General features: G+C 64.8%; 2 protein-coding genes and 1 non-coding gene across 3 annotated transcripts; 2 read left to right on the forward strand and 1 right to left on the reverse strand.

The window, feature by feature from the left end:
• The first annotated feature begins 1784 nt into the window (after positions 1-1784).
• SNAPIN (SNAP associated protein) lies at positions 1785-5945 on the forward strand. The gene is made up of 4 exons (XM_071579410.1): positions 1785-2164; positions 2794-2840; positions 4082-4200; positions 5717-5945. The coding sequence occupies exons 1-4, from the start codon at positions 1800-1802 to the stop codon at positions 5804-5806; spliced, it is 621 nt and encodes a 206-aa protein (XP_071435511.1). The 5' UTR covers positions 1785-1799; the 3' UTR covers positions 5807-5945.
• Positions 5946-6956: 1011 nt separating this feature from the next.
• Positions 6957-21848, reverse strand: ILF2 (interleukin enhancer binding factor 2). The gene is given in 15 exon segments (XM_071579587.1): positions 6957-7196; positions 9364-9403; positions 9405-9455; positions 10897-11011; positions 11829-11890; positions 12809-12896; positions 13016-13094; positions 13205-13321; positions 13404-13469; positions 13564-13666; positions 14630-14707; positions 15744-15848; positions 18513-18555; positions 18676-18717; positions 21786-21848. Coding segments are annotated over 15 exon segments (1155 nt in total). The 5' UTR covers positions 21791-21848; the 3' UTR covers positions 6957-7035.
• A 146-nt stretch (positions 21849-21994) lies between these two features.
• TRNAM-CAU (transfer RNA methionine (anticodon CAU)) lies at positions 21995-22066 on the forward strand. Its single transcript has one exon. It is a non-coding gene; the product is annotated as a tRNA-Met (tRNA).
• Positions 22067-22716: the final 650 nt, after the last annotated feature.

A 22716-nucleotide genomic window follows, 5' to 3' on the forward strand; every position in this document is an offset into this window, starting at 1 on the left:
CTGTTGGATTTGGGGATGTTTTTGGGATGGATTTGGGACAGTTCCGTTGGATTTGTTGGGATGGTTTGGGATGAGTTTGTTGGATTTGGGGGTGATTTTGGGACAGTTCTGTTGGATTTGGGGATGGTGTGGGATGGGTTGGTTGGATTTGGGGATGGGTTTGGTGGATTTGGGGGTTTTTGGGATGGATTTTGTTGGATTTGGGGATGATTTGGGGATGGATTTGGTGGATTTGGGGTTTTTTGGGGATGGGTTGGTTGGATTTGGGGATGGGTTTGGGACAGTTCTGTTGGATTTGGGGTCGTATTGGGGATTTGGGGATGGATTTGGGGTTTTTTTGTGGATGGGTTTGTAGGATTTGGGGGTTTTGGGGATGGATTTGTTGGATTTTGGGGTGGGTTTGTTGGATTTGGGGGGTTTTGGGGATGGATTTGGTGAATTTGGGGGACATTTTTGGAATGGATATGTTGGATTTTGGGATGGATTTGTTGGAGTTTGGTGGATTTGGGGGTTTTTGGGATGGGTTTGTTGGATTTGGGGAGTTTTGGGGATGGATTTGGGGATGGATTTGGTGGGTTTTGGGGTTGGTTTGTTGGATTTGGGGATGGGTTTGGGACAGTTCTGTTGGATTTGGGGTCGTTTTGGGGATTTGGGGATGGATTTGGGATGGATTTGTTGGATTTTGGGGGTTTTGGGATGGATTTGTTGGATTTGGGGATGGATTTGGGGTTTTTTGTGGATGGGTTTGTAGGATTTGGGGGTTTTGGGGGTGGGTTTGTTGGATTTGGGGGACGTTTTTGGAATGGATATGTTGGATTTTGGGATGGACTTGTTGGAGTTTGGTGGATTTGGGGATGATTTTGGGATGGGTTGGTTGGATTTGGGGATGGATTTGGGGGTTTTGGGGATGGATTTGTTGGATTTTGGGGTGGGTTTGTTGGATTTGGGGCTGTTTCTGTTCCAGTTGGGAACAACCCCCCAGACTGTCCCTTATTTTCCTTCCAGAAGCTCCTCTTGTCCCACACCAAAATTTCTGTGGCTTTGGAGCAGGTGGAAAATCCGTTTTTGTGTTTTATTTTGGGTTTCAAATGAGCTTTTCTGGGGCTACAATTCCCATCGGCCCCCGCGGCTGCAAACCGGAAGTGGAAGAGCCCTCGGACTCTGTTCCCCGGCCCCGTGGACTCGGTTTCCCATCGGCCCCCGCGGTCGTAAGCCGGAAGTGGAGGGTCCCAATCCCACGGACTCGGTTTCCCATCAGCCCCCGCGACACGCACCGGAAGTGGCCCGTCCCTCCCAAAGGACTCGGTTTCCCATCAGCCCCCGCGGCCCACACCGGAAGTGGCCGTTCCCAGCCCCTTGGACTACATTCCCCTATCAGGCCCCTTGGCCCCGAACCGGAAGTGGCCGTTCCTCCATGGACTCAGTTTCCCGGCCCCGTGGACTCGGTTTCCCATCAGCCCCCGCGGCCGCTACCCGGAAGTGGCCGGTCCCTCCCAAAGGACTCGGTTTCCCATCGGCCCCCGCGGCCCGCACCGGAAGTGGCCGTTCCCGTGCACGCCGTTCTGCAGCCCCGCGGACTCGGTTTCCCATCAACCCCCGCGGCCTGAACCGGAAGTGGCCGGTCCAGCGGACTCGGTTTCTCGACGCCGCGGACTCGGTTTCCCACGAGCTCCCGCGGCCCTCACCGGAAGTGGCCGTTCCCGCGGACTCGGTTCCCGGCCTCGTGGACTACAGTTCCCATCAACCCCCGCGGCCCTCGCCGGAAGTGGCCCTTTCCAGCCCCGTGGACTCCATTTCCCATGAACACCCGCGGTGTGCACCGGAAGTGGCCAATCCCTTGGACTCCGTGTCTCGGCCTCGCTGACTCAGTTTCCCATCAGACCCCGCGGCCCGCACCGGAAGTGGCCGTTCCCGCGAACTCGGTTCCCGGCCCCGTGGACTCAGTTTCCCATCAACCCACGCGGCCCCCACCGGAAGTGGCCGTTCCAGTGGCCTCCGTTCCCCTGGACTACATTTCCCGTGAGCCCCCGCGGCCCGTACCGGAAGTGAGGCCCGGCATGGCGGCGAGCGGCGGCCCCGCGGCCCGGGAATTGTTCGCCGAGGGGCTCCTGCAGTTCCTGCGCCCCGCGGTGCGACAGCTCGACAGGAACGTGCACAGCGTCCGGTGCGGGCCCCGAACGGCCGCGGGAACGGCCGCGGGAATGGCCGCGGGAATGGTTCCGGGAACGGCCTCGGGAACGGCCCCGGAACGGACCCGGGAATGGCTCCGGGAACAGCCCCGGAACGGCCCCGGGAACGGACCCGGGAACGGCCCCGGAACGGTCCCGGAACGGACCCGGGAACGGCCCCGAACGGCCGCGGGAACGGCCCCGGAACGGCCCCGGGAACGGCCCCGGGAACGGCCCCGGAATGGCCGCGGGAACGGACCGGGAACGGCCCCGGGAACGGACCGGGAACGGCGGGGAGAGGGAGGAGGAGAAGGAGGGGAACGAGGATGAGCTTTGGGGGCAGTTGGGGGGCAGCTTGAGGGCACTTTGGGGGGCACTTTGGGGTCACTTTCAGGGCACTTTGGGGGGCAGTTTGGGGTCATTTTGGCGGCACTTTGAGGGCACTTTGAGGGGCAGTTTTAGGGCAGTTTGGGGGCAGTTTGAGGGGCACTTTGGGGGCAGTTTGGGGGACACTTTGAGGGGCAGTTGGGGGGCACTTTGGGGGGTGCTGAGGGCACATTTTGGGCTCAGAATTCCTGGATTTGGGATGGAATTCCAAGGATTTTTCCCTGTTTTCCCCTGGCAGGGAGAGCCAAGTGGAGCTGCGGGAACACATCGACAGCCTGGCACAGGGTGAGCCCCACACTTGGGGGGCACAGTGCCCCCCATGCCCCTCCTGACCCCCCCGGGGGGCACCTGCCCCTCCTGACCCACCCTTGGGGGGCACCTGTGCCCCTCCTGACCCCCCTGGGGGCACCTGCCCCTCCTGACCCACACCTGGGGGCACCTGTGCCCCTCCTGACCCACCCTTGGGGGGCACCTGTGCCCCTCCTGACTCCCCCTGGGGGCACCTGTGCCCCTCCTGACCCACACCTGGGGGGCACCTGCCCCTCCTGACCCACACCTGGGGGCACCTGTGCCCCTCCTGACCCACACCTGGGGGCACCTGTGCCCCTCCTGACCCACACCTGGGGGGCACCTGCCCCTCCTGACCCACACCTGGGGGCACCTGCCCCTCCTGACCCACACTTGGGGGGCACCTGTGCCCCTCCTGACCCACCCTTGGGGGGCACCTGTGCCCTTCCTGACCCACCCTTGGGGGGCACCTGTGCCCTTCCTGACCCACACTTGGGGGGCACAGGGTGGGTGGGTGCCCCCCGTGCCCCCCATACCCAGAGCTTTGGGGGGGCTCACAGGAGTGACCCTCATGCCCCCTGTGACCCCCGTGCCCCCTCCCCAAAGCTCTGGAGGGCTCAGAGTGAGTGACCCTCGTGCCCCCCGTGCCCTCCGTGCCCCCCCCCAGAGCTTTGGGGGGCTCAGGGTGAGTGACCCCCGTGCCCCCCCATGACCCCTGTGCCCCCCATGCCCCCCGTGCCCCCCCCCCAGAGCTTTGGGGGGCTCAGGGTGAGTGACTCCCATGCCCCCCGTGCCCCCTGTGCCCCCCACCCAGAGCTTTGGGGGGCTCAGGGTGAGTGACCCCCGTGCCCCCCTGTGCCCCCCGTGCCCCCCGTGCTCCCCACCCAGAGCTTTGGTGGGGCTCAGAGGAGTGACCCCCGTGCCCCCTGTGCCCCCTGTGCCCCCCATACCCAGAGCTTTGGGAGGGCTCAGCAGCTCTGGGGGGCTCAGAGGAGTGACCCCCGTGCCCCCTGTGCCCCCCCCCATGCTCCCTGTGCCCCCCCATGCCCCCTGTGCCCCCCCCGTGCCCCCCATGCCCCCTGTGCCCCCCCATGCCCCCTGTGCCCCCCGTGCCCCCTGTGCCCCCCATACCCAGAGCTTTGGGAGGGCTCAGCAGCTCTGGGGGGCTCAGACCAGTGACCCCCATGCCCCCTGTGCCCCCCCATGCCCACTGTGCCCCCCGTGCCCCCCATACCCAGAGCTTTGCCGCATCAATGAGGACCAGAAGGTGGGGCTGGACCTCGACCCCTACGTGAAGAAGCTGCTGAATGCCCGACGGAGGGTGGTGCTGGTGAACAACATCCTGCAGAACGCCCAGGTGGGGGGCACGGGGGGCATGGGGGTCACAGGGACCCCCCTGGGGGGCACGGGGGGCACAGGGACCCCCCTGTGGGGCTCAGTGCCCGGCGGAGGGTGGTGCTGGTGAACAACATCCTGCAGAATGCCCAGGTGGGGGGCACGGGGGGCATGGGGGACACAGGGAACCCCCCTGGGGGGCACAGGGTGGTTTGGGGGGCACAGGGACCCCCTGGGGGGCACAGGGGGGTTTGGGGGGCACAGGGACCCTTCCTGGGGGGCACAGGAGGGTTTGGGGGGCACAGGGACCCTCCTGAGGGGCTCAGTGCCCGGCGGAGGGTGGTGCTGGTCAACAACATCCTGCAGAATGCCCAGGTGGGGGGCACGGGGGGCATGGGGGCTTATGGGGGGCACAGAGACCCCCCTGTGGGGCACAGGGGGCACAGGGACCCCCCTGTGGGGCACGGAGGGCACAGGGACCCCCCTGTGGGGCACGGGGGGCACAGGGACCCCCCTGTGGGGCTCAATGCCCGGTGGAGGGTGGTGCTGGTGAACAACATCCTGCAGAATGCCCAGGTGGGTGGCACAGGGGGCACAGAGACCCCCCTGGGGAACACAGGGGGCATGGGGGGGGGCGCCCAGGGGGGCACGGGGGTTTTGGGGGGCACAGAGACCCCCCACAGTGGGACATGGGGGTAATTTGGGGGTCCCAGAATGCCCAGGTGGGGGCCATGGTGGGCACAGAGACAACTTCTAAGGGGCATGGGGGGGTTGGGGGTCCCAGAGCCCCCCAGAGGGACAAGGAAGGGGTTTGGGGGTCCCAGAGCACCCCAGGATGGGGTTTGGGGGTCCCAGAGCTCCCCAGGAGGGGATTTGGGGGTCCCAGAGCCCCCCAGGACGGGGTTTGGGGGTCCCAGGGCCCCCAGGATGGAGTTTGGGGGTCCCTGAACACCCCAGGAGGGGGTTTGGGGGTCCCAGAGTCCCCCAGGACAAGGTTTGGGGGTCCCAGAGCCCCCCAGCCCCCCAGGATGGGGTTTGGGTGTCCCAGAGCCCCCCAGGATGGAGTTTGGGGGTCCCAGAGCCCCCCAAAGGAACAAGGAGGGGATTTGGGGGTCCCAGAGCCCCCCAGGACGGGGTTTGGGGGTCCCAGAGCCCCCCAAAGGAACAAGGAGGGGATTTGGGTGTCCCAGAGCCCCCCAGGATGTGGTTTGGGGGTCCCAGAGCCCCCCAGAATGGAGTATGGGGGTCCCAGAGCCCCCCAGGACGGGATTTGGGGGTCCCAGAGCGCCCCAGGACGGGGTTTGGGGGTCCCAGAGCCCCCCAGGATGTGGTTTGGGGGTCCCAGAGCCCCCCAGATAAATAAGAAAGGACAAGGAGGGGATTTGGGGGTCCCAGAGCCCCCCAGGACAAGGTTTGGGGGTCCCAGAGCCCCCCAGGACGGGGTTTGGGGGTCCCAGAGCCCCCCCAGCCCCCCCAGGACGGGGTTTGGGGGTCCCAGAGCCCCCCCAGCCCCCCCAATCCCCCCCTTTGCCCCCCAGGAGCGGCTGCGGAGGTTGAACCACAGCGTGGCCAAGGAGACGGTTCGAAGGAGGGCCCTGCTGGAGTCTGGGGGGTGCCAGGGCAAGTGAGGGGCAGGGGGGCACCTGTGCCCCTGTGCCCAGCCCTGGGGGGCAGCGGGGGGTGCCCCCCAACTGCAGCGGGGGGCACTGGGAGCCCCCCGAGTCGCGGGCCGGGGTTGGGGGCACGGGAATAAAAAGTGGCAGCAGAGGAGGCTGTGATGGTGCCATGGGGGGGTCTGGGCACCCCCAGGGGGGTCTGGGCACACCCAGGGAGGGGCTGGGTGGGGTCTGGGCACCCCCAGGGGGGTTTGGGCACCCCCAGGGAGGGGCTGGGTGGGGTCTGGGCACCCCCAGAGGGGTTTGGGCACCCCCAGGGGGGTTTGGGCACCCCCAGGGAGGGGCTGGGGGGGGTTCTGGGCACCTCCAGAGGGGTTTGGGCACCCCCAAGGGAGGGTTGGGAGGCCCAAGGTGGGGTCTGGGCACCCCCAGTTGGATTTGGGCACCCCCAGGTGGGGCCTTTCCAGCTCTGGAACATTCCCCTGTCCCAGTGCCACCTGTCCCACTCCACCTGTCCCAGTGCCACCTGTGCCAGTGCCACCAGGGCCACCTGCCCCGCTGCCACCTATCCCAGTGCCACCTGTCCCAGTGCCACCTATGCCAGTGCCACCTGTGCCACTCCACCTGTGGCAGTGCCACCTGTGCCACTGCCACCTGTCCCACTCCACCTGTCCCAGTGCCACGAGTGCCACCTGTGCCACTGCCACCTGTCCCACTGCCACCTGTGCCAGTGCCACCTATGCCACCTATCCCAGTGCCATCTGTGCCACTGCCACCTGTGCCAGTGCCACCTGTCCCACTCCACCTGTCCCAGTGCCACCAGTGCCACTGCCACCTGTCCCACTCCACTTGTCCCAGTGCCACCAGTGCCATCTGTCCCACTGCCACCTGTGCCACCTGTCCCAGTGCCACCAGTGCTACCTGTGCCACCTATCCCAGTGCCACCAGTGCCGCCTGTCTCACTGCCACCTGTCCCACTGCCACCTGTCCCAGTGCCACCTGTGCCACCTGTCCCAGTGCCACCTGTGCCACCTATCCCAGTGCCACCTGTCTCACTGCCACCTATCCCACTGCCACCTGTCCCAGTGCCACCAATCCCAGTGCCACCTGTGCCACCTGAATGAGCCGCACTCACTGAAAGGGGGGACACTTTAATGTGCAATCTAAAAACAAGGACGGGGCAGGGACAGGGGGACGGGCCCCAAGAGGTGCCCCCGGTGCCCCCCGTGCCCCCCGTGCCCTCACTCCTGGGTCTCCATGCTCTCCTCCTCCTCTCCCGCCGTCGGCTCCTCCTGGTTCTCCTCCTCCTCCTCCCCCTCCTTCTTCTCCGGGGGTTTCTCGTAGGCCTTTTCCGAGGGGGTGACGATCACCCCGTCCCAGGTGGACATTTCCGAGGCCAGGTCTGGGGGGGCACGGCCAGTCCAGACCCACAGCTCGGACCCACAGCCCGGACCCACAGCCTGGACCCACATCCCAGACCCACAGCTCGGACCAACAGCTCGGACCCACAGCCCGGACCCACAGCCTGGACCCACAGCTCGGACCAACAGCTCAGACCTACAGCTCAGACCCTCATCCCGGACCCACAGCTCGACCCACAGCCCGGACCCACAGCCCGGACCCACAGCTCGACCCACAGCTCAGACCCACAGCTCAGACCCACAGCCCAGACCCACAGCCTGGACCCACAGCTCAGACCCACAGCTCAGACCCACAGCCTGGACCCACAGCCCAGACCCACATCCCAGACCCACAGCTCGACCCACAGCCCAGACCCACAGCTCGACCCACAGCCCGGACCCACAGCCCGGACCCACAGCCTGGACCCACAGCCCAGACCCACATCCCAGACCCACATCCCAGACCCACAGCTCGACCCACAGCCCAGACCCACAGCTCGACCCACAGCCCGGACCCACAGCCCGGACCCACAGCCCAGACCCACAGCTCGGACCCACAGCCCAGACCCACAGCCCGGACCCACAGCCCGGACCCACAGCCCGGACCCACAGCCCAGACCCACAGCTCGGACCCACAGCCCGGACCCACAGCTCAGACCCACAGCCCGGACCCACATCCCGGACCCACATCCTGGACCCACAGCTCAGACCCACAGCTCGGACCCACATCCTGGACCTACAGCCCAGACCCACAGCCCGGACCCACAGCCCGGACCCACAGCCCGGACCCACAGCCTGGACCCTCATCCCAGACCCACAGCTCAGACCCACAGCTCAGACCCACAGCCCGGACCCACAGCCCGGACCCACAGCCCAGACCCACAGCCCAGACCCACAGCTCGGACCCACAGCTCAGACCCACAGCCCGGACCCACAGCCCAAACCCACAGCCTGGACCCACAGCTCGGACCCACATCCCGGACCCACAGCTCAGACGCACAGCTCAGACCCACAGCCCGGACCCACAGCTCAGACCCACAGTCCAGCCCCACAGCTCAGCCCCACAGCCTGGACCCACAGCCCGGACCCACAGCTCGACCCACATCCCGGACCCACATCCCAGACCCACAGCTCGACCCACATCCCGGACCCACAGCTCAGACCCACAGCCCAGACGCACAGCTCAGACCCACAGCCTGGACCCACAGCCCGGACCCACAGCCCAGACCCACAGCCCAGACCCACAGCCTGGACCCACAGCCCGGACCCACAGCCCGGACCCACAGCTCAGACCCACAGCCCGGACCCACAGCCCGGACCCACAGCTCGGACCCACAGTCTGGACCCACAGCCCAGACCCACAGCTCAGACCCACATCCCGGACCCACATCCCGGACCCACATCCCGGACCCACAGCCCAGACCCACAGCCCAGACCCACAGCCCGGACCCACAGCCCGGACCCACAGCCCAGACCCACAGCCCGGACCCACAGCCCAGACCCACAGCCTGGACCCACATCCCAGACCCACATCCCAGACCCACATCCCAGACCCACATCCCAGACTCACATCCCGGACCCACAGCTCAGACCTACAGCCCGGACCCACATTCCAGCCCCACAGCCCAGACCCACATCCCGGACCCACAGCCCGGACCCACAGCCCGGACCCACAGCTCGACCCACAGCCCGGACCCACATCCCAGACCCACATCCCGGACCCACATCCCGGACCCACATCCCAGACCCACAGCCCGGACCCACAGCTCAGACCCACAGCCCGGACCCACATCCCAGACCCACAGCTCGACCCACATCCCGGACCCACATCCTGGACCCACAGCCCAGACCCACAGTCTGGACCCACAGCCCAGACCCACAGCCCAGACCCACAGCTCAGCCCCACAGCTCGGACCCACATTCCAGCCCCACATCCCAGCCCCACATCCCAGACTCACAGCCCAGACCCACATTCCAGCCCCATTCCCACCGGGATACCCCCCCCATCCCTGCCCCACTCACAGCTGGCACCCCTGCCCCATCCCTGCCCCACTCACAGCTGGCATCCCCCCCATCCCTGCCCCATCCCTGCCCCATCCCTGCCCCACTCACAGCTGGCACCCCTGCCCCATCCCTGCCCCATCCCTGCCCCATCCCTGCCCCACTCACAGCTGGCATCCCCCTCCTGCCCCAGGATTTTCCGGTACCCCGCCGTGGGACAGGATTCGGACGAGGGTCTGGGCCGTGTAACACACCATGTCCTGGGGGGGTCAGTGGGGACAGGGACCCCCTGAGTGTCCCTGAGTGTGTCCCCCCTGCAGGGACCCCTGGGAGTGTCCCCGAGTGTCCCCATCCCCCCTGAGTGTCCCCCCAAGTGTCCCCCACCCCTGAGTGTCCCCAACCCCCCTGAGTGTCCCCAATCCCCCAGTGTCCCCTGAGTGTCCCCCCGAGTGTCCCCCACCCCTGAGTGTCCCCCCTGAGTGTCCCCAACCCCCTGAGTGTCCCCCCCGAGTGTCCCCCACCCCTGAGTGTCCCCTACCCCTGAGTGTCCCCAACCCCGAGTGTCCCCCCCGAGTGTCCCCAACCCCCTGAGTGTCCCCCCGAGTGTCCCCCACCCGAGTGTCCCCCCCGAGTGTCCCCAACCCCCTGAGTGTCCCCCCGAGTGTCCCCCACCCGAGTGTCCCCCCCGAGTGTCCCCAACCCCCTGAGTGTCCCCCCGAGTGTCCCCCACCCGAGTGTCCCCCCTGAGTGTCCCCAACCCCCTGAGTGTCCCCCACCCCTGAATGTCCCCCCGAGTGTCCCCAGTCCCCTGAGTGTCCCCCCTGAGTGTCCCCAACCCCCTGAGTGTCCCCCCGAGTGTCCCCCACCCGAGTGTCCCCCCTGAGTGTCCCCAACCCCCTGAGTGTCCCCCCGAGTGTCCCCCATCCCTGAGTGTCCCGCTTGAGTGCCCCCAGTCCCTGAGTGTCCCCCCTGAGTGTCCCCAACCCCCTGAGTGTTCCCCTGAGTGTCCCCCACCCCTGAGTGTCCCCCCCAAGTGTCCCCAACCCCCTTGAGTGTCCCCCCACCCCTGAATGTCCCCGCCGAGTGTCCCCAACCCCCTCAGTGTCCCCCCAGAGTGTCCCCCACCCCTAAGTGTCCCCCTTGAGTGTCCCCCCACCCCCGAGTGTCCCCCCGAGTGTCCCCAACCCCCTGAGTGTCCCCAACCCCCTGAGTGTCCTCCCGAGTGTCCCCCACCCCTGAGTGTCCCCCCAACTGTCTCCAACCCCTGAGTGTCCACCCCAAGTGTCCCCAACCCCCTTGAGTGTCCCCCCCTGCAGGGACCCCCTGAGTGTCCCCAACCCCCTTGAGTGTCCCCCCCTGCAGGGACCCCCTGAGTGTCCCCAACCCCCTTGAGTGTCCCCCCACCCCTGAATGTCCCCCCCCGAGTGTCCCCAACCCCCTCAGTGTCCCCCCCGAGTGTCCCCCACCCCTAAGTGTCCCCCTTGAGTGTCCCCCCACTCCTGAGTGTCCCCCCAAGTGTCCCCAACCCCCTGAGTGTCCCCCCGAGTGTCCCCCACCCCTGAGTGTCCCCAACCCCCTGAGTGTCCCCAATCCCCAGAGTGTCCCCCACCCCTGAGTGTCCCCAATCCCCAGAGTGTCCCCCACCCCTGAGTGTCCCCCCCGAGTGTCCCGTCCCCCCCAGTGTCCCCCCGGTGTCCCCACCTGCTGCTCCAGGGTCATCACGGTGTGCACTCGGAAGTTCCCGCTCTCACAGGGGTCGGTGATGCCGACGGAGCCGGGCAGGAACAGCCCGGCCGCCAGAATCTGGAGACAGCGCCTGGAGCGGGACAGTCCGCTGGGAATTCCGGGATTCCAGCCCAGACTCGGCCGGAATTCCAGCCCAGACTCGGACAGAACTCCAGCCCAGACTCGGCCAGAACTCCAGCCCAGACTCGGCCAGAACTTGGTCACAATTCCAGCCCAGACTGAGCCAGAACTTGGTCACAATTCCAGCCCAAACACACCCAGAACTTGGTCACAATTCCAGCCAGAACTTGGTCACAATTCCAGCCCAGACTGAGCCAGAACTTGGTCACAATTCCAGCCCAAACACACCCAGAACTTGGTCACAATTCCAGCCCAAACTCAGCCAGAACTTGGTCACAATTCCAGCCCAAACACACCCAGAACTTGGTCACAATTCCAGCCCAAACTCAGCCAGAACTTGGTCACAATTCCAGCCCAAACACACCCAGAACTTGGTCACAATTCCAGCCAGAACTTGGTCACAATTCCAGCCCAAACTCAGCCAGAACTTGGTCACAATTCCAGCCCAGACTCAGCCAGAATTTGGTCACAATTCCAGCCCAAACACACCCAGAACTTGGTCACAATTCCAGCCCAGACTGAGCCAGAACTTGGTCACAATTCCAGCCAGAACTTGGTCACAATTCCAGCCCAAACTTGGCCAGAACTTGGTCACAATTCCAGCCCAAACTTGGCCAGAACTTGGTCACAATTCCAGCCCAGACTCAGCCAGACCCTCAGATTTCCAGCATTCCAGCCCAAACACACCCAGAATTCCCGGATTCCAGGGTTTTATCAGGCAATGGAGCCCCGGGGGCAGTTTCTGGCAGGGCAGGGTGGGCACAGACCTGTAGGCCACGTTCAGAGCCAGGGGCTGCCGCGTGGGGTTGTTCATCACAGCGTAGTGACCCTGGACAGGGAAGAGCAGCGAGTGGGGCAGGAGGGGAGGGAGCCCAGGGAAGGATCCCAGTCCAGGGGAAGGATCCCAGTCCAGAGGAAGGATTCCAGCCCAGGATCCCAGGCCAGGGGAAGGATCCCAGCCCATGATCCCAGCCCAGGGGAAGGATCCCAGCCCAGGATCCCAGCCCAGAGGAAGGATCCCAGTCCAGGATCCCAGTCCAGGGGAAGGATCCCAGTCCAGGGGAAGGATCCCAGTCCAGGGGAGGATCCCAGCCCAGGGGAGGATCCCAGCCCAGGGGAGGATCCCAGTCCATGATCCCAGCCCAGGGGAGGATCCCAGCCCAGGGGAGGATCCCAGTCCAGGGAAGGATCCCAGCCCAGGGGAGGGATCCCAGCCCAGGGGAGGATCCCAGCCCATGATCCCAGCCCAGGGGAGGGATCCCAGCCCAGGGAAGGATCCCAGCCCAAGATCCCAGCCCAGGGGAGGGATCCCAGCCCAGGGGAGGGATCCCAGCCCAGGGGAGGGATCCCAGCCCAGGGGATGATCCCAGCCCAAGATCCCAGCCCAGGGGAGGGATCCCAGCCCAGGGAAGGATCCCAGCCCAGGGGATGATCCCAGCCCAAGATCCCAGCCCAGGGGAGGATCCCAGCCCAGGGGAAGGATCCCAGTCCAGGGAAGGATCCCAGTCCAGAGGAAGGATCCCAGCCCAGGATCCCAGCCCAGGGGAGGATCCCAGCCCAGGGGAGGATCCCAGGGGAGGATCCCAGGCCATGATCCCAGCCCAGGGGAGGATCCCAGCCCAGGGGAAGATCCCAGCCCATGATCCCAGCCCAAGATCCCAGCCCAGGGGAGGATCCCAGCCCATGATCCCAGCCCATGATCCCAGCCCAGGGGAGGATCCCAAGCCCTGCAGGGACCGCCCCCCACCAGCAGGTCCAGGATCCACGGCGTGAGCGGCTCGAAGCCCGGGAAGCGAATCCTCAGATCTTTGAGCAGCCGGATCAGCACCTTCACCCTGGGGGGGCAGAGGCAGGAGGAGGGAAGAGGTTCATTCCCGCAGCTCCAGCACCCCCAATCCCCAGGGATCTGGATGAATCCGCAGGGATCCGGAGCCCCGGGAGCCCCCAGACCCACGTGGACTGCGAGGCGTTCTCCTCGAACCAGCGGGCGTGCCGGATGGCGGCCAGGGCGCTCTGCAGCACCTTGATGTCCACTGCAAGGAGCACAAATTCCCGGTTTTCCCACCCAAAGGCACAGAGGGGGGGGAGCATCCCGAGCTCCCCACGCTCCCCATCCCGTCGGGAACGTCGGCCGGGCCCTCACGGTGCAGCTCCGGGTCCAGCTTGCGCAGGTTGGGCGGCACCGTCGTGATCAGGATCTTCACGGTGGCGTCGGCCGAGCTGATCTCAAAGCCCGTCTCGTTGGTCAGCATGGTCAGGACTGGGGGGGAACACCAGGAATTGCAGCTGGAAGGGCTGGAGAAGCCCCCGGGATCACGGGAAGGGCTGGGAGGAGGGAGAACCTTCGCCGGGGTCCTGCGCCCGCAGACTCTCCACCACCTTGTTCCCCAAGGCTGCCACGGCTTCCACTGCGGGGAAAGGCAGGAAGAGAGGGAGGAGAAGGCTTGGAGGGGCTCCAGGGGCTGCTCCAGTCCCGTGGGAGCCCTCCCAGGTGGCACTCACGGGTGGGCAGGATCTTCAGGATCACCACCAGGTCGGCCACGTTGTGCCCCGTGGTCATCGTGCCCTTCTTGTAGGAGCCCACCTGGCGAACCTCCTCGATTTGCTGCGGGAAGAGCAGCCCCAAAGCCCCGGAATTCAACCCAGGGCCACGTCCTGGGGGGGCAGGAGCTGATCCTGAGCCCACCCTCAGGATGGACCATCTCCCGTGGAGCTCCATTCCCAGTCCCACCACTACTGGCCTCATCCATCATCTCCCCATGGAGCTCTTTTCTCACCAGTCCATCACCTCCCTTGGAGCCCTTTCCCAGTCCCACCAGTCCAGCATCTCCCCCTGAGCTCTTTTCCCAGTCCCACCAGTCCATCATCTCCTCCTGAGCTCTTTTCCCAGTCCCACCAGTCCATCATCTCCCCATGGGGCTCCTTTCCCAGTCCCACCAGTCCAGCATCTCCTCCTGAGCTCTTTTCCCAGTCCCACCAGTCCATCATCTCCCCATGGGGCTCTTTTCCCAGTCCCACCAGTCCATCACCTCCCTTGGAGCCCTTTCCCAGTCCCACCAGTCCAGCATCTCTCCATGGAGCTCTTTTCCCAGTCCCACCAGTCCATCATCTCCCCACGGAGTTTCTTTCCCAGTCCCACCAGTCCAGCATCTCCCCCTGAGCTCTTTTCCCAGTCCCACCAGTCCAGCATCTCCCCCTGAGCTCTTTTCCCAGTCCCACCAGTCCATCATCTCCCACTGAGCTCTTTTCCCAGTCCCACCAGTCCTTTCCCATTCCCACCAGTCCAGCATCTCCCCATGGGGCTCTTTTCCCAGTCCCACCAGTCCAGCATCTCCCCCTGAGCTCTTTTCCCAGTCCCACCAGTCCATCATCTCCCCATGGGGCTCTTTTCCCAGTCCCACCAGTCCAGCATCTCCCCCTGAGCTCTTTTCCCAGTCCCACCAGTCCAGCATCTCCCTTGGAGCTCTTTTCCCAGTCCCAGCAGTCCTTTCCCAGTCCCAGCAGTCCTTTCCCAGTCCCACCAGTCCTTTCCCAGTCCCACCAGTCCTTTCCCAGTCCTGGCTCTCACCACTTCGAAGGTTCCGGGGGCCACGATCAGGTTGTCGATGACGTTGTTGATCTTGGTCACCAGGGACAGGATGGAGGCCTGGGAAGGGACAGGAGAAGGGACTGGAAACCTCCAACCCCATCCCAGGGGTCTGAGGGAACTCCAACCCCATCCCAGGGGTCTGAGGGAACTCCAACCCCATCCCAGGGGTCTGAGGGAACTCCAACCCCATCCTGAGGATCTGAAGGAACTCCAACCCCATCCCAAGGGTCTGAGGGAACTCCAACCCCATCCCAAGGGTCTGAGGGAACTCCAACCCCATCCCAAGGGTCTGAGGGAACTCCAACCCCATCCCAGGGGTCTGAGGGAACTCCAACCCCATCCCAGGGGTCTGAGGGAACTCCAACCCCATCCCAGGGGTCTGAGGGAACTCCAACCCCATCCCAGGGGTCTGAGGGAACTCCAACCCCATCCCAGGGGTCTGAGGGAACTCCAACCCCATCCCGAGGGTCTGAGGGATCTCCGGGCCCATCCCAGGGGTCTGAGGGAATTCCAACCCCATCCCAGGGGTCTGAGGGAACTCCAACCCCATCCCAGGGGTCTGAGGGAACTCCAACCCCATCCCAAGGGTCTGAGGGAACTCCAACCCCATCCCGAGGGTCTGAGGGAACTCCAACCCCATCCCAGGGGTCTGAGGGAACTCCAACCCCATCCCGAGGGTCTGAGGGAACTCCAACCCCATCCCAGGGGTCTGAGGGAACTCCAACCCCATCCCGAGGGTCTGAGGGATCTCCGGGCCCATCCCAAGGGTCTGAGGGAACTCCAACCCCATCCCAGGGGTCTGAGGGATCTCCGGGCCCATCCCAAGGGTCTGAGGGAACTCCAACCCCATCCCGAGGGTCTGAGGGAACTCCAACCCCATCCCAGGGGTCTGAGGGAACTCCAGGCCCATCCCAAGGGTCTGAGGGAACTCCAACCCCATCCCAGGGGTCTGAGGGAACTCCAACCCCATCCCGAGGGTCTGAGGGAACTCCAACCCCATCCCGAGGGTCTGAGGGAACTCCAACCCCATCCCGAGGATCTGAGGGAATTCCAACCCCATCCCGAGGATCTGAGGGATCTCCGGGCCCAGCACCTGCTCGGCCGCGGTGGGAGCCAAGTCCTGGTTCCTCTTCAGCAGGGCCTCACTGAAGGCCGACTCGTCGGCGGCGGGTTTGACCCGAGGAAAGGCCATTTCACACTGCAAGGGACGGAATTCCCGACGGGATTTCACCCTCCGGCACAATCCTGGGTACACTCCAGCCCAAAGGAGCTCCTGGAGCATCCAGGAGCAAAGGGACGGAATTCCCGCCGGGATTTCACCCTCCTGTACAGTCCCCTCTTCACACCAGCCCAGGGAAGGATCCAGGGAAGGATCCCAGTCCAGGATCCCAGCCCAGGATCCAGCCCAGGGGAGGGATCCCAGTCCAGGGGAAGGATCCCAGTCCAGGATCCAGCCCAGGGGAGGGATCCCAGTCCAGGAGAGGGATCCCAGCCCAGGGGCAGGATCCCAGTCCAGGATCCCAGCCCAGGATCCCAGCCCAGGGGAAGGATCCCAGCCCAGGGGAAGGATCCCAGCCCAGGGGCAGGATCCCAGCCCAGGATCCCAGCCCAGGATCCCAGTCCAGGGGAAGGATCCCAGCCCAGGGGAAGGATCCCAGTCAAGGATCCCAGTCCAGGATCCCAGCCCAGGGGAAGGATCCCAGCCCAGGGAAGGGATCTCAGTCCAGGATTCCAGTCCAGGGGAAGGATCCCAGTCAGGGATCCCAGTCCAGGATCCCAGTCCAGGATCCCAGTCCAGGGGAAGGATCCCAGTCCAGGGGAAGGATCCCAGCCCAGGGGAAGGATCCCAGTCAAGGATCCCAGTCCAGGATCCCAGTCCAGGATCCCAGTCCAGGATCCCAGCCCAGGGGAAGGATCCCAGCCCAGGGGAAGGATCCCAGCCCAGGGGAGGGATCCCAGCCCAGGGGAAGGATCCCAGTTCAGGGGAAGGATCCCAGCCCAGGGGAGGGATCCCAGTCCAGGGGAGGGATCCCAGGGAAGGATCCCAGCCCAGGGGAGGGATCCCAGGGAAGGATCCCAGCCCAGGGGAGGGATTCCAGGGAAGGATCCCAGCCCAGGAGCTCCTCAAGCATCCAGGAGCTCCCCCATGTGCAGATCCAGAGGTTTTCATTAACTGCATCAATTAATTTAATAAATGAACCCATTGAACCCCTTTGTCTGCAGCCCCAGGGCCCTGGAATGGTGTCCCTGAAGGGCAGGAATTGAGGGAGTTTGGGAAGAGGGAATGGATCCTCCTGGAAAAGGTGAGAAGCTCCGGGGCCAAGAGGACACCTGGGGAGGAGGGAGGGGTGACAGGTATTGGGGACAACCCTCAGTGTTGGGGACAATCCTCAGTGTTGGGGACAACCCTCAGTGTTGGGGACAACCCTCAGTGTTGGGGACAATCCTCAATATTGGGGACATCCCTCAGGATTGGGGACAACCCTCAACGTTGGGGACAACCCTCAGTGTTGGGGACAAACCTCAGTGTTGGGGACAAACCTCAGTGTTGGGGACAACCCCCAGTGTCGGGGACAACCCTCAGGATTGGGGACAACCCTCAGGATTGGGGACAACCCTCAGGACTGGGGACAACCCTCGGTGTGGGGGACAAACCTCAGTGTTGGGGACAAATCTCAGTGTTGGGGACAAACCTCAGGATTGGGGACAAACCTCAGGATTGGGGACAACCCTCAGCGTTGGGGACAACCCTCAGCGTTGGGGACAAACCTCAGCGTTGGGGACAAACCTCAGTGTTGGGGACAACCCTCAGGATTGGGGACAACCCTCAATGTTGGGGACAACCCTCAGTACTGGGGACAACCCTCAGTGTTGGGGACAACCCTCAGTGTGGGGGACAACCCTCAGTGTTGGGGACAACCCTCAGTGTTGGGGACAAACATCAATGTTGGGGACAACCCTCAGGATTGGGGACAACCCTCAGTGTTGGGGACAACCCTCAGTACTGGGTACAACCCCCAATGTTGGGGACAACCCTCAGTGTTGGGGACAAACCTCAGTGTTGGGGACAACCCTCAGTGTTGGGGACAACCCTCAACGTTGGGGACAACCCTCAACGTTGGGGACAACCCTCAGTACTGGGGACAACCCTCAGTACTGGGGACAACCCCCAGTGTTGGGGACAACCCTCAGTACTGGGGACAACCCTCAGTACTGGGGACAACCCTCAGCGTTGGGGACAACCCCCAATGTTGGGGACAACCCCCAATGTTGGGGACAACCCTCAGTACTGGGGACAAACCTCAACACTGGGGACAATCCTCAGTACTGGGGACAACCCTCAGGACTGGGGACAACCCTCGGTGTGGGGGACAAACCTCAGTGTTGGGGACAAATCTCAGTGTTGGGGACAACCCTCAGGATTTGGGGACAACCCTCAGGATTTTGGGGACAACCCTCAGGATTTTGGGGACAACCCTCAATGTTGGGGACAACCCTCAGGATTTGGGGACATCCCTCAGTGCTGGGGACATCCCTCAGCGTTGGGGACAACCCTCAACGTTGGGGACAACCCTCAATCCAAGGATTTCTCTGATATGATCCCACAAATCCCGACCCTGGAATGGTTCGTGTTGTTGTTCCCTGACCGTGTCCCCAAATTAGGAATAAAATCCACAATTTTGGGGTTTGAACTGACCCAACAACGCCGTTTTCGGGGGGATTCCCTCAGTCCAGAAGCACCCCAAGAATCCAGACCCCCAATCCCAGGGATGGGGGGTGGTTAATCCTGGAAAAACCCCTGGGAAAACCCTGGGAATTCCCAGCAAGCCCCTCTGGGTCCCCGTGGCCTGGGATTACTCACGACATAGAAGTCGAAGGGGATGTGGGGCACGAAGGGCCGGAACCTGGGGGGGAGAGGAGACCCCTCGTCACTCCCTGCCAGGGGCTCTGCCCCCCACACCCACCCCTGACCCCCCTCCTGTCGCGACACAGCCCCGGCACGACAGAGCGGCCCCGGCACTCACCTGGACCCGAAGCGGCCGCCGCGGCCTCGGCCTCGGTCACCCCTGGGGAGGGAAGGGGGCGGTGAGGGGGGACCCCAGGGACCCCCACCCTGTCCCAGTGGCATCCCAGTGTCCCCCCAGTGTCCCCTCAGAGTGTCCCAGTGTCATCCCAGTGTCCCCCCAGTGTCCCTCAGAGCCTCCCAGTGTCATCCCAGAGCCCCCCAGTGTCCCCTCAGAGCCTCCCAGTGTCCCCCCAGTGTCCCCCAGTGTCCCCCAGAGCCCCTCAGTGTCCCCCCAGTGTCCCCCAGGGCTCCCAGTGTCCCCCCAGTGTCCCCCAGAGCTCCCAGTGACCCCCAGATCCCCCCCAGAGCTCCCAGTGTCCCCCAGAGCCTCCCAGTGTCCCCCCAGTGTCCCCCAGAGCCCCTCAGTGTCCCCCCAGTGTCCCCCCAGTGTCCCCTCAGAGCCTCCCAGTGTACCCCCAGAGCTCCCAGTGACCCCCAGATCCCCCCCAGAGCTCCCAGTGTCCCCCAGAGCCTCCCAGTGTCCCCCAGAGCTCCCAGTGACCCCCAGAGCTCCCAGTGACCCCCAGAGCCCCCCCAGAGCTCCCAGTGTCCCCCAGAGCCTCCCAGTGTCCCCCCAGTGTCCCCCAGTGTCCCCCAGAGCCCCCCCAGAGCTCCCAGTGTCCCCCAGAGCCTCCCAGTGTCCCCCCAGTGTCCCCCAGTGTCCCCCCAGTGTCCCCCAGAGCTCCCAGTGACCCCCAGTGTCCCCCAGAGCTCCAGTGTCCCCTCAGAGCGTCCCAGTGTCCCCCCAGTGTCCCCTCAGAGCGTCCCAGTGTCATCCCAGAGTCCCCCGGGGTCCCCCAGAGCTCCCAGTGACCCCCAGAGCCCCCCAGAGCCCCTCAGTGTCCCTCAGAGCCTCCCAGTGTCCCCCAGTGTCCCACCCAGTGTCCCCTCAGAGCCTCCCAGTGTCCCCACAGAGCCCCCAGAGCCCCCCCGAGCTCTCAGTGACCCCCAGAGCCTCCCCCCAGTGTTCCCCAGAGCCCCCAGTGCCCCCTCAGAGCCCCCCAGTGTCCCCCAGAGTCCCCCCAGTGTCCCCCAGAGCCCCCCGTGTCCACCAGTGTCCCCCCAGAGTTCCCCTAGAGTCCATCAGTGTCCCCCCCCAGAGCCCATCAGTGTCCCCCAAAGCCCCCCAGTGTCCCCCCAGAGCCCACCAGTGTCCCCCAAGAGCCCCCCAAGTGTCCCCTCAGAGCCCCCCAGTGTCCCCCATTGTTCCCTCAAAGCCCCTCAGTGTCCCCTCAGAGCTCCCAGTGTCCCCTCAGAGCCCCCCAAAGCCCCCAGTGTCCCCCAGAGCCCCCCAACGTCCCCTCAGAGCCCCTCAGTGTCCCCCAAGTGTCCCCTCAGAACCCATCAGTGTTCCCCCAGAGCCCCCCAGTGTCCCCCAGAGCCCACCAGTGTTCCCCCAGAGCCCCCAGTGTCTCCCAGTGCCCCCCAGAGCCCCTCAGTGTCCCTCAGAGACCCCCAGTGTCCCCCAGAGCCCACCAGTGTTCCCCCAGAGGCCCCCAGTGCTCCCAGTGCCCCCCAGAGCCCCTCAGTGTCCCTCAGAGCAGTGTCCCCCTCAGAGCTCCCAGTGTCCCCCAGTGTCCCTCAGAGCCTCCCAGTGTCCCCCCCCCCAGAGCCCCCCCCCCCGAGCTCTCAGTGTTCCCCCAGAGCCCCCCAGAGCTCCCAGTGTTCCCCCAGAGCCCCCCGATGTCCCCCCAGAGCCCCACAGTGTTCCTCAGAGGCCTCCCAGTGTCCCCCAGAGCCTCCCAGTGTCCCCCGTGTCCCCCCAGAGCCTCCCAATGCCCTCCCAGAGCCCCCAGTGTCCCCAGAGTCCTCTCAGAGCCCCAGAGCCCCCCAGTGTCCCTCAGAGCCCCCCAGTGTTCCCCCAGAGCCCCCCAGTGTCCCCCAGAGCCCACCAGTGTCCCCTCAGAGCTCCCAGTGTCTCCCAGTGTCCCCCCAGAGCTCCCAGTGTCCCTCAGAGCCTCCAGTGTCCCCCAGTGTCCCCCCAGAGCACCCCAGTGTCCCCCAGAGCCCCCCAATGTCCCCCCAGAGCACCCCAGTGTCCCTCAGAGCCCCCCAGTGTCCCCTCAGAGCCCCCCAGTGTCCCCTCAGAGCCCCCGATGTCCCCACAGAGCCCCCCAGTGGCCCCTCAGAGTCCCCCAGAGCCCCCACAAGCCCCAAGCCCCCCAGTGTCCCCCAGAGCCCCCCAATGTCCCTTCAGAGCCCCCCAGTGTGCCCCGAGAGCCCCCAATGTCCCCCAGAGCCCCCCAGTGTCCCCCAGAGCCTCCCAGTGCCCCCCTAGAGTCCATCAGTGTCTCCAAGAGCGCCCACCTGTGTCCCCTCAGAGCCCCCCAGTGCCCCCCAGTGTCCCCCAGAGCCCCCCAGTGTCCCCTCAGAGCCCCCCAGTGCCTCCCAGAGCTCCCAGTGTCTTCCAAAGCTCTCAGTGTCCCCCAGAGCCCCCCAGTGTCCTCTTAGAGTCCCCCAGTGCCCCCTCAGAGCTCCCCAGTGTCCTCCAGAGCCCATCAGTGTCCCCCAGTGTCCCCCAGAGCTCCCAGTGTCTCCCAGTGTTTCTCCAGAGCCCCCCCGTGCTCCCCAGAGCCCCCCAGAGTCTCCCCAGAGCCCCCCAGTGTCCCATCCCCAATTTTCCATCCCCGCAATTCCCACTCCCATCCCCATCCCCTCTCCCCCATCCCATCCCATCCCATCCCCTCTCCCCCATCCCCAATTCCCCATTCCCTCTCTCTCTCCCCCATCCCATCCCATCCCGTCCCCTCTCCCCCATCCCCTCTCCCCCATCCCCTCTCCCCCATCCCCACCCCCCATCCCTCTCCCCATCCCCACTCCCCCATCACCATCCCATCCCATCCCCTCTCACCTCTCCCCAATTCCCCATCCCATCCCCTCTCCCCCATCCCCAATTCCCCATTCCCTCTCTCTCTCCCCCATCCCATCCCATTCCCGTCCCCTCTCCCCCATCCCCTCTCCCCCATCCCCACTCCCCCATCCCATCCCATCCCATCCCCTCTCCTCTCTCCTCTCCCCCATCCCTCTCCCCAATCCCATCCCCTCTCCCCATTCCCATTCCCGCCCCACCTCATGTCTGCTTCTCTCTCTCTCCGTTCCCCACAATGACCCGCCGCTCCCGCACCCCGCAGCAACCCTCCCTCCTATTGGCCGCCTCCCCGTTCCGGCCCGCCCCCTCCGCTCGCTGCTCCGCTCTCCATTGGTCGATCGGACTGTCACTCAGCTGGTGGGCGGCTCCCATTGGTCAGAAGGGCGCGGGCCGGCAGGGGGCGGGCAGGAGCAGAGTGGCGCAGCGGGAGCGTGCTGGGCCCATAACCCAGAGGTCGATGGATCGAAACCATCCTCTGCTACTTCCGCTTTTGCCTCCTTAATTAGCTGTTAATTAATCTCGGGGTGGGGAGGTCGCCGCCCCCAGTGCGGGTTAACACAATCCCTGCTGGTTTGGGCTCGTTAGTTACATTTTAATTAATCGCGGAGGAGGGTTTGCACCCCCCCCCCCACCCCCCCACCCGGTGCGGATTTAATGCCAGTCCCGCTTTTGGGTCGTTAATTAGTTTTTAATTAATCGCGGGGTGGGGAGGGGGGGGGTTTAGCGCCCCCCAGCGCGGATTTAATGGTTCATTTGTAGATTTTTTAGGTGTGACCCGTGGGGTGAGGAGAGTCACGCGTGTCACGGGTGGGTCATCCCGGGGGTGGGTCATCCCGGGGGTTGGATCTTCCAAGGGTTGGATCATCCCGGGGGTGGGTCATCCAGGGGTTGGATTATCCAGGGTTGGATCATCCCAGAGTTGGATTCATCCCAGAGCTGGATTATCCCGGGGTTGGGCCATTCCGGGGTTGGATCTTCCCAAGGGTTGGATCATCCCGGGGATGGGTCATCCAGGGGTTGGATCTTCCAGGAGTTGGATTATCCAGGGGTTGGGTCTTCAAGGGGTTGGATCATTCCAGAGTTGGATCATCCAGAGGTTGGATCATCCTGGGGTTGGATCTTCCAGGGGTT

Source organism: Pithys albifrons, chromosome 30, assembly GCF_047495875.1.
Source record: "Pithys albifrons albifrons isolate INPA30051 chromosome 30, PitAlb_v1, whole genome shotgun sequence".
Classification (NCBI taxonomy): Eukaryota; Metazoa; Chordata; class Aves; order Passeriformes; family Thamnophilidae; genus Pithys; species Pithys albifrons.

Bases quoted from the DNA above. Each gene is read 5' to 3' on its own strand.
- SNAPIN (XM_071579410.1), top strand. From the start codon at position 1,800: ATGAACACCCGCGGTGTGCACCGGAAGTGGCCAATCCCTTGGACTCCG. The intron at 2,841-4,081 runs GTGAGCCCCACA...CCCCATACCCAG, and splicing joins CATCGACAGCCTGGCACAGG to AGCTTTGCCGCATCAATGAG. The intron at 4,201-5,716 runs GTGGGGGGCACG...TTTGCCCCCCAG, and splicing joins ACATCCTGCAGAACGCCCAG to GAGCGGCTGCGGAGGTTGAA.